The following is an 11309-nucleotide window of genomic DNA, read 5'->3' as shown; positions in this document are numbered from 1 at the left end:
GTGAAATAATCATACTACAGTGAACCCTCGTTTATCGCGGGGGATACGTTCCAAAAATAACCCGCAATAGGTGAAATCCGCGAAGTAGTCAGCTTTATTTTTTACTGTGATTTTACAATGCAATACTGAACTGCAGAATGAAACAAAAAATAAAACCTCCTTTCAGGCCCAACAATGTGTTAAAGAAATAGAAATATTAACGTTTTCTTACAAATAACTATAATAGTTTAAAGAACGGTGTTGTAAAACAATATTTTTATATAGTAATGAATACAAGGTAGGAAACATTGTCACTCGCGTATTTCACAGTCCCTCCAGCTGCGCCTCTTCGTCCTGACTCCGTTGCGCTGTAGCGTCTTTTTCTACTGAAGGCTGCGCAGGGGTCTGTCTCCGAGAGAAGAACATCGTTATGGGTAGTTGTTGGCCTCTTTCTTTTTCTGAGCAAGAAGATTTTTATAAACGGACATCCCACCTTCAATTATATTTGAGAACTGCAATGAACGACACATCAAAGGGTCCCATTCTTGTGCTAAGCGACCAAGTGTTAGTCCTTCCTCCTCTTCTTTATCAACAAGTGTGTCTTCTTCTTCCTCTTCTCCGTCATCCTCGCTTGGTGGCTTTGTCATCTCTGCCAGGTCTTCGTCCGTCAGTGGTTGTGCGTGTGCATCAATCAGGTCATTGACTTCATCAGCAGTCATGTCATTAAAGCCGTCTCCTCCGAGCTGTTTTGCTAGATTATTATAAACCAATATAAACCTTTTTCACTTCTAGACAACAGTAACGCCCCTAAGCCAATCAGGATTCACTGTAAAAAATAAAGCACTGTAAAAAATTCCGCGAAGCAGCGAGGCCGCGATAGGTGAAGCGTGATATAGCGAGGGATCACTGTAGTCTTAAAATAATAAAACCAGTAAAATAAAATATGAGCAAAATCATAGAATAAAACCAATAAAATACATAAAAAATGAATAAAATAAATAAATAAAAAAAAAAAAAAAAACGTGTTAAAAGCCAGAGAATAAAAATGGGTCTTAAGACGAGATTTAAAACGCTCCACTGTGGGGTTGTTGGGGCGTGGCGGGGCAGAGAGTTCCAGAGTTTGGGGCCGACCACAGAGAAGGTCCAGTCCTCCTGGTTTTAAGTCTCGTTTTAGGCCCCACGAGCTGGAGCCGGACCTCGGACCTCAGAACGCACACGGGGTTGTAAATCTGGATGAGGTCCGAGACGTTCTGTGTTGCCAGTTCATTCAAAGCTTTAAAAACAAACAATAAAATCTTAAAATCAATTCTAAAATTAACAGGAAGCCAGTGCAAAGACGCAAAGATCGGGGTCATGTGCTCTCTACTTTTTGTTCCTGTTAGAAGTCGCGCCGCAGAGATTTTGAACCAATAAAAGTCGATAAAGTGCGTTTTGTGAAATGCCAGAATAAAACGCGTTACAGTCGTCCAGGCGTGATGAGATAAAAGCGTGCACGACTTTAGATAAAAGCCGCAAATGATAAAAACTTGATTTTAAAAACGCCATTGATCTGCTTGTCAAACTTAAATAAGCCACTTTATGTTTTTCCGTGTTCAGTTGTGTAGTTCCAACAAAGAAAAGTGGATTTATTTTGACTTTAAGAGCTGCTGGATGATGGAGATGTTATTGTTTTTTTTTTTGTCTGGAATGTTTCCCAGTGCGGCATTAAACCTTTCTGTCGTCACGGAAACCAAACTGGACCAAGTTACAGGTCAGATCTGTGGACAAAAAAGCCAGAACGCCCATTTTTCTTGGCATTTCTGAGCTATAAAAGTAAAAAAAAAAAAAAGCTTAAAATAAAGTAAAATAGAGCCGTTTAATGTCACACTGTGGGACATTCCAGGCACAGAAACGGCGTATCCATAGAAACAAAAACGTGACGGGAAAGTTACGCAATGCAGCTTTAACTTAGACAATGTTAAGTACCAAAAAAGTGGTTTAAAGGGAATTAATGTCACAAAAATGCATAATATGTGTCCTCGTCAAAGCCCGTTTCCGAGCTTTTCCGAAGTGCCTTTTTTCCGCAGCCAAACCCAAACCCTGACCTCCCCAGTTTGACAACATATTTCTTTGGATTAGAGATGCGGGTTTGATGCTGTTTGCACACGGTGATCAAACTTTATACTTTAGTTATGTCAAATTTCAACTCATTGACATGAATCTGTGTAATTCATTTCAACATTTGGACGCCGTATTTTGCTCAAACAGGGCCCCGACTAAAGGGAGCACATATCGACAGGCCAATTTATCCATCGAATAATGCTCGTCAAATACGTGATACATGAAGATGTGAACGGTTGTGATAGTAAAATAATAGAAAAATTGATAGTAAAATAAAGAATTATCTAAGTAAATCTGTGATGAGCTCCACTTGGGACTGATTAAAATGAGCCCTACATCAGAGAGTGCTCAATACGTCGATCCTGATCTACCAGTCGATCACCAAGGTCGTGTGGGTAGATCGCCGTGTCTCGTCTCAGACTCGCGTTTGGACTCGGTCTTGTCTCTCACTCGAGGTCTGACACTCAACAAGTGTGATCATATTTCATTCCGGCCGCTGCTGTTGGTAATAAACTTGTAGCGGGTGCAGGAGCGTGTGGGGCGTCTCAGTGCAGCCTGTGCGCTCATTTGAAACCCGCGGAGACTCTACGGCGCATCACAAACACACACGCTCCCTATGCACGGCTCGTCTGCGACAGCGTGTGCCCTCGTGTACCAGCGTGCATCACAGGGCAGGTTCAACTTCCTAAACATCCTACCTGTCCACCTGCCTCACGTCAGCACGCCGCCCCTCGCCTTTTCACGCTCTCGCTCCTTCCTGCGTACAGCCAACACAAGCCCCTCCCACAGTGCGGCTGATTAGAAGAGCAAGACCAAACGTGAAGCAAAAACCAGTCTAAATTTGTGTTCCAGTGTTGGCACAAAGCAGGTCTACAGCATAGAGCGGATCTACAGAACAGACCTACTGCCACATTTGGCTGAAGTTTGTCTAACAAAAGTGACAAATGCATCTGTGTTTGTCACGATGTGCGTTTGGTTTGGTAAACGTGCAGAGGCTGGTAAATATCACTGCAAAACCACAAAAAGAATGAAACTCCAGTTTGGAACTTTTAAAAAACAGGTTTAAAAATCTTCCTTCACTTTTTCCACAGTTTTGTGTAAAGTGTCAGAGGAAGTTCTCTTAAAGAAGAGGTTCTCAAACTGTGGGGGAGGGTCCAAAAAAGGGGCACAGAGTGTTTCAGTGCAGTTTGCTTGGCTTTGTATTAGGTAGAGCTTTATAACTTGGTCATTTTGTAAGTAGCTCGCATGATGAAAAAGTGTGAACACCCCTGATCTACACGACCCGCCTCAGCGCTTCCGATTCGACACACGACGTATCCATGGGTCACGTGATTTTCTTGAAGCGATACAAAGAGAGACACAGAGAGACACAGGCGGCACTTGCAGAGCTCGACGTGACGACGCAGAGATTTGTTTGGCCCATCTCTCCCTCGTAAATGTCGATATCAGGCGTTGACAGATACTTCGAGACAAAATATCAAACGGTGCGTCGTCAAATGTGAAACCTGCCCCGTCTCCCTCACAGATGTGTTTTAACTGACACCAAATCTAGATACTAATAAAAATCCAACTCAGTTCACAGTTTGAAAATCAGGTACCCAAGATTTTAGTCGTCCTCCAGCGGCGTGTTTAAGTGTGTTTGTGTTTGTGTCGTGTGCAGGCTGCTGGAGGAGGGGAACACAGAGGGCGCCGAAGAGCAGAAGCAGAGGATCGAGCAGCTGCAGAGGGAGAGAAGAAAAGTGCTCCAGGACAACAACATGATGCACCAGCCACGATTCTTCAAGTACGACTGCGGGATTTACACATAAATGGGCTTCGGAAGTTTGCGAACTCCATAAATGCAAAAGAGAATCAGATGTGTGTGACTGCAAACCTCCGTTCAAACTGTTTCTCTTCCCAACGGAATTGAAAAATAGTGAAAGGTGAAGGTGACGGGCAGGATTGATCCACAGGAAGAACCAAAAAGGAAACATTTGACTGACTAAATCATCCCGAGTTTGCAGAGAACATTTTGTATGTGGAGCAACAACAAAACAAAATCCTGATTCCTCGTTCAACCTCGGTTACGAATTTAAAAAGTCAACGCCAAAGCGAAAGGCTCCAACTGTTCACCAAGAAACACCTTCCACTGCAAAGAGACCAAGACGTGATGTTGCTGTAAAACCACAAGAACAAGAAAGTGCAGCTCAGTCTGTTTGTCTTCTGCTCCTCTACATTAACAAACGGGATTTTGTTTTGTTGTCGCTCCACATATAAAATGTTCGATGCAAACTCGGGATGATTTCTTAGGCAGTCAGAGTTTTCCTTTTTGGATCAATCCTGCCCATCACCTTCACCTTTCACTATTTTTCAATTCCGTTGGGAAGAGAAACAGTTTGAACAGAGGTTTGAGTCACACACATCTGATTGTCTTTTGCAGTTATGAAGTTCGCAAACGTTCGAAGCCCTTTTTCCGCTGTTAGGATCCAACAACCACACAGTTACGATGTCCGAATCCCAAAACTAAAATATAAAACTATCAGAACCAGAAACAAAAGTGATCCGTCCCAGTTTGCACTGTGTGATGACTGGAAGTCCAAAATTTGAGATGCATGTATAAACCAAACCTAAAACACAATAATGTTCTTCTGTGTTCGCAGGAAAAGCAGGAATGACACTTGGATTAGCAACAACTCGTACTGGGAGCAGAGGAGAGATCCCGGCTTCAGTAAGATAGACTTCCCCGTGCTTTGGTGACCCCTGGAGAACCTCTGAGGAACCTCCAAGGAACATCTGAGGAACCTCTGAGGAACCTCTGGAGAAGCTCTGGAGAACCTCTAGAGACCCTCTGAGGAACCTTTGAGGAACCTCTAGAGACCCTCTGAGGAACCTCTGGAGAATGTCTAGAGACCCTTTGAGGAACCTCCAAGGAACCTCTGGAGAACCTCTAGAGACCCTCTGAGGAACCTCTAGAGACTCTTTGAGGAACCTCTGAGGAACCTCTAGAGACCCTTTGAGGAACCTCTGAGGAACCTCTGGAGAACCTCTAGAGACCCTCTGAGGAACCTCTAGAGACCCTTTGAGGAACCTCTGGAGAACCTCTAGAGACCCTCTGAGGAACCTCTGAGGAACCTCTAGAGACCCTTTGAGGAACTTTTGAGGAACCTCTAGAGATCCTCTGAGGAACCTCTGGAGAATGTCTAGAGATCCTTTGAGGAACCTCTGAGGAACCTCTAGAGACCCTTTGAGGAACCTCCGAAGAACCTCTAGAGACCCTTTGAGGAACCTCTGAGGAACCTCTAGAGACCCTTTGAGGAACCTCTGAGGAACCTCTAGAGACCCTTTGAGGAACCTCTGGAGAACCCTTTGAGGAACCTCTGAGGAACCTCTAGAGACCCTTTGAGGAACCTCTAAGGAAACTCTGAGGAACCTCAGGAGAACCTCTAGAGACCCTCTGAGGAACCTCTGAGGAACCTCTAGAGACCCTTTGAGGAACCTCTGAGGAGCCTCTGGAGTTCTGGACCTAATCTTAATCTACAAAACTGGACTTCTTTGGACTGGTGTAGACGAGAGCCTGAGAACATGTTTCCTCTGGAGCGGTACATTTGTTTGTCTTCTTCACTTAAAGGTCACATATTATGCACAACTTTTTGGACCTTATCACCATGTTCTAATGTTCAGATGTTCTAATGTTCAAATGTTCATCAAAAACACACCTGGAGTTGTGTTTTGCTTCATTCACTCTTGTTCCATTGATCCATTAATCCAAACTCTTCTTCTCAAGCACAAACTGTTCACATTTTGTCCAGATTGTTACGTCACAGGTAAAAATCTTAACAGTTTTTTAAAGTTCTGTACCTGAGTTTTACTCATCTTAAAAACTTTTAAAATCAGAACTGTTCTAATTTAAACGGTTCGCAGTGGTCCACAGTTATTCCCCGCTTGACCAGTGATGGTAAAGCGAAAACAACTAGCAATCTAATGTGCAATTCCTGATTCTCAGACTGTAAAAAGCACTTAAAAATTATTAAACGCAAACGGTTCACAGTGGATTTATTTTGACTTAAAGAGCTGCTGGATGATGGAGATGTTATTGTTTTGGTTTTTTTGTCTGGAATGTTTCCCAGTGCGGCATTAAACCTTTCTATCGTCATGGAAACCAAACTGGACCAAGTTACAGGTCAGATCTGTGGCAAAAAAAAAGCCAGAACGCCCATTTTTCTTGGCATTTTTGAGCTATAAAAGTAAAAAAAAAAGCTTAAAATAAAGTAAAATAGAGCTGTTTAATGTCACACTGTGGAACATTCCAGGCACAGAAACGGCGTATCCATGGAAACAAAAACGTGACGGGAAAGTTATGCAATGCAGCTTTAACTTAGACAATGTTAAGTACCAAAAAAAAAAAGACCAAAAATGTGTTTAAAAGGGAATTTAAGTCACAAAAATGCATAATATGTGTCCTCCTCAAAGCCCGTTTCCGAGCTTTTCCAAAGTGCCTTTTTTCCGCGGCCGTCGCAGGTTCACGGCGCCGACGATGTCTCAGTATCATATCCTGGAGATGTGGGTATTACAAATATTTGGGTATTTGTTCTTTTCAAATACTGTAGTTCTGAAGCTGCAGAGTTTTCTGTATTTACTGCCTCTGTAATCCTGGGTTTAAAGGAACTTATCTGAAAAACAACAGAATAAATGTTTATGGACCAGGAGGTTCTGTCTCTGCTTCATTTTTACTAAAGAAAAGAGGACGAAAACAGGACTAAACCAAGGACTAAAACAGGACTACAGCAGGTCTAAACCAGGACTAAAACAGGACTTCAGCAGGTCTAAACCAGGACTAAAACAAGACTAAACTAAACTAAAACAGGACTAAACCAGGATGTTCTGTCTCTGCTTCATTTTTACTAAAGAAAAGAGGACGAAAACAGGACTAAAACAGGTCTACACCAGGACTAAAACAAGACTAAACTGAAACTAAACCAGGACTACATCAGGTCTAAACCAGGACTACATCAGGACTAAACCAGGACTAAAATGGGACTAAACCAGGACTACATCAGGACTAAAACAGGACTAAACCAGGTCTAAACCAGGTCTAAACCAGGACTAAACCAGGACTACATCAGGTCTAAACCAGGACTAAAACAGGACTAAACCAAGACTAAACCAGGACTAAAACAGGACTAAACCAGGACTACATCAGGTCTAAACCAGGACTAAAACAGTACTAAACCAGGACTACATCAGGACTAAAACAGGACTAAACCAGGTCTAAACCAGGACTACATCAGGTCTAAACCAGGACTAAACCAGGACTAAAACAGGACTAAACCAAGACTAAACCAGGACTAAAACAGGACTACATCAGGTCTAAACCAGGACTAAAACGGGACTAAACCAGGACTACATCAGGACTAAACCAGGTCTAAACCAGGTCTAAACCAGGACTAAAACAGGACTAAACCAGGACTACATCAGGACTAAACCAGGACTAAACCAGGACTAAAACAGGACTAAAACCAGGACTAAACCAGGACTAAAACAGGACTAAAACAGGACTAAACCAGGACTACATCAGGACTACATCAGGACTACATCAGGACTAAACCAGGACTACATCAGGTCTAAACCAGGACTAAAACGGGACTAAAACGGGACTAAACCAGGTCTAAACCAGGACTAAAACAGGACTAAAACAGGACTAAACCAGGACTAAACCAGGACTAAAACAGGACTAAACCAGGACTACATCAGGACTAAACCAGGACTAAACCAGGACTAAAACAGGACTAAACCAAGACTAAACCAGGACTAAAACAGGACTAAACCAGGACTACATCAGGTCTAAACCAGGACTAAAACGGGACTAAACCAGGACTACATCAGGACTAAAACAGGACTAAACCAGGTCTAAACCAGGACTAAACCAGGACTAAAACAGGACTAAACCAGGACTACATCAGGTCTAAACCAGGACTAAAACGGGACTAAACCAGGACTAAACCAGGACTAAACCAGGTCTAAAACAGGACTAAACCAGGACTAAAACAGGACTACATCAGGTCTAAACCAGGACTAAACCAGGACTACATCAGGACTACATCAGGACTAAACCAGGACTACATCAGGACTAAACCAGGACTAAAACAGGACTAAACCAGGACTACATCAGGACTAAAACCAGGACTAAACCAGGACTAAAACAGGACTAAACCAGGACTACATCAGGTCTAAACCAGGACTACATCAGGACTAAACCAGGACTACATCAGGTCTAAACCAGGACTTAACCAGGACTACATCAGGTCTAAACCAGGACTTAACCAGGACTACATCAGGTCTAACCAGGACTACATCAGGTCTAAACCAGGACTTAACCAGGACTACATGAGGTCTAAACCAGGACTAAATCAGGTCTAAACCAGGACTAAAACGGGATTAACCAGGACTAAACCAGGACTAAAACAGGACTAAACCAGGTCTAAACCAGGACTAAAACAGGATTTTTTTTGGTTGATTTTTTTATTTTAATTTTTTTGTGCCAAAATACAGAAAATCGTGTTTGAAAATGACCATAAAACAAAAAATATATATAATAAATAAATAAATAATAATAAATAAATAAAGTCACCCCAGTTGACCCTCACGCCGCAGTTTGGACACACCGGACTTTACTGCACCGTCCCCGGACCAGACCCCAGGACCGGACCCAGGACCGGACCCAGGACCGGACCCGGGACGCAGAGGCGCATGGACCGGACTTTACCCACGTCCACCCCGAGAACCATGGATCATTTTAAGTTTATCCACCTCGTATTTCTCTCCTCGTTCCCCCCTGGATCCTGTCCTCCCTCCCGTGATGCACTGCGCCGCGTGTGGAGCCTCTAACGCGGGGAAGCAGCGCGCCATGGCCCCCGTCTGAGCCCCGGCGCGTGTGGGGGTGAGTACGAACATGTTTTACGCAATTAAATGCCAAAAATGACGTTTGATTTAGCGATTTTAGTCGGTTTTTATGGTTTTAACGTAGAAAAAGTTGTGTTTGCCTCAATGAAAAGCAACCAAATTTGACTTGATTTAAATTTTATTCATATATCAGCAATTTATCTAAGTTATCTGTCTGTCAGTAATAAAAAAAGTGTATATTTTATAGGTTTATAGTTCATAATTTTACTGATACAGGTCGAATATTGGTTTGATACGGGCCTTTCTTTCAGTTCTGGTTGTAGTTTTTTTTCGTCTTTACTCTTGTTAAAATCATTTGAAAGTTTTTAAATATTTCTCATTATTCTGTGTGATGAAAAACAGGCTGTACTTTAATATTTTTACGTGAATTTCCAGGTGTAAAATCTGCATTGGAGCTGAGTAATGCTTGTAGTAACAGGCAGTGGGCAGCAGAGGGCGCACTCCACCTGAGAAACATGATTTCAATTTCGGAAAAACAGCTCTAATGTTTCAATAATTAAAATGAATTTGGTTTTGCTTCATAAATCTGTGTCAAAGGTCAGTGTACGATTCGTTCTTTGAATTTCAATTAAGAACGAAAAACAATAAAATGGGAAAACAGTTTGTTATTTAATTATTTCACTTCACTAGTGTCAAACTAAAACAGATTTCGACCTCTATTTCCAGTATTTAAATTACAGTTTATTTCATATAGCACCAATCAAAAAACAGTCTCATGCGATCAGTTCTGCACAACAAAACCAGAACTCAACCAGGACTAAACCAGGTCTAAAAACAGCTCTAAAACCAGGACTAAAACAGGATTTAGCCCAGACTTAAAGGTTGTATAGAGGATTTTTTAAAGGGAAGACAAATACAGCGACAGTCCTTTTTCAAATGTTGTGCCTGCGTGACACCACCTTCCTCAGTAGAAACACCTCCTCCCGCCTCTTTACTCTAGAAATCACGTTTGTTTACAGCCGGTGCACGTTCAGAATCACTGTTGAAGTGACCCGTCTAGAAATAATTTAGCGACCGACGTGTCACTTTTTAGACCCTTCGTCTGCTTCATTCATGCAGTCGCTGGAAGAAATCTCCAAGAATCACATGTTTGGTTTTGCTCCTTTTCTCCTTCTCTTCTTCTTTCAGCGACCTCAAAAACGGACTTTCTTTTGCGGCGAACGGGTCGTGGATTCTCGTCCGCCGTCGCGACAAATTTTGTGTGAACTGCGAGGAAACTACAGTTTAAAAAACCTCTAAGAACCGCTGCATAAACCACATAATCCCCGCGCGCCGGCGAGTCAGTTACACTAGAAACGTAGGGAGTTTGATTGACAACCGAACAGCCAATAGAAAATGAGGGAGCCTTGTTTTCTATTGGCTGATGTTTATCTGCCCTCACTATGTCCACAGTTGATAGATTTTCATTCTTTTTTTTTTTTAGTCAACATAATTACAAGGCTGCTGCATCTCTGTAAGGGTATTTTAAACTTTCATTGACAATTTGAAACAAAAAAAAAATCCTCCATACAACCTGTAACCATGCCGCCGGATCTCCTCTCATACGCAGCCCAATTTCTTTCGCTTCTCCGTGTTTGATAGAGTTTAAGAAAGCAAAAGGTTCCCATCCTGCGGGACAAAATATTGCAGATGCGGGCGGGAACGGGACTGAAAATTACAATTCTTTGCGGGAGCGGGACTCAAAATTCTGTCCCGCGCAGACCTCTACTTTGCACTTTACTGAAGTCGTGCTGGGACACCCGAGTGGACTCGTGTACGGGGCGCTCTGGATTGTGGCGCTCAGTCTGTTTTTGACGGTGTTGGAGGCTTAAAGGTTGTATGGAGGATATTTTTTTTTTAGGTTCAAATTGTCAATGAAAGTTTAAAATACCCTTACAGAGATGCAGCAGCCTTGTAATTATGTTGACAAAAAAAAAAAAGAATGAAAATCTATCAACTGTGGACATAGTGAGGGCAGATAAACATTAGCCAATAGAAAACAAGGCTCCCTCATTTTCTATTGGCTGTTAGGTTGTCAATCAAACCCCCTACGTTTCTAGTGTAACTGACTCGTCGGCGCGCGGGGATTATGTGGTTTATACAGCGGTTTTTAGAGGCTTTTTTAAACTGTAGTTTCCTCGCAGTTCGCGCAAAGTTTGTCGCGATGGCGGACGAGAATCCACGACCCGTTCGCCGCAAAAGAAAGTCAGTTTTTGAGGTCGCTGAAAGAAGAAGAGAAGGAGAAAAGGAGCAAAGGCAAACACGTGATTCTTGGAGATTCCTTCCAGCAGTTGCGCGAATGAAGCGGACAT

At 42.6% G+C, this 11309-nt stretch overlaps 1 protein-coding gene across 2 annotated transcripts in view; it reads left to right on the top strand.

Moving 5' to 3' along the window:
* The window catches only part of LOC110172316 (oxysterol-binding protein-related protein 3-like), a 94122-nt gene extending 88725 nt beyond the window's left edge, over positions 1-5397 (top strand). The window contains exons 20-21 of one of the 2 annotated variants that reach the window (XM_055157659.1): positions 3740-3862; positions 4719-5397. In XM_055157659.1, coding sequence (XP_055013634.1) covers positions 3740-3862; positions 4719-4815 — 220 coding nt within the window. In that variant the 3' untranslated portion in view covers positions 4816-5397. The remainder of the gene's footprint in view (positions 1-3739; positions 3863-4718) is intronic. The other variant, XM_055157660.1, reaches the window with a different exon arrangement.
* The last annotated feature ends 5912 nt before the right edge of the window (positions 5398-11309 follow it).

The sequence above is a fragment of the Boleophthalmus pectinirostris genome, unplaced genomic scaffold, assembly GCF_026225935.1.
Source record: "Boleophthalmus pectinirostris isolate CB_2022bp ecotype Guang Dong unplaced genomic scaffold, ASM2622593v1 HiC_scaffold_21, whole genome shotgun sequence".
NCBI classification, from domain to species: domain Eukaryota; kingdom Metazoa; phylum Chordata; class Actinopteri; order Gobiiformes; family Gobiidae; genus Boleophthalmus; species Boleophthalmus pectinirostris.
The sequence above is the reverse complement of the archived record's forward strand: the minus strand, read 5'-3'. Positions and strand labels throughout refer to the sequence as shown.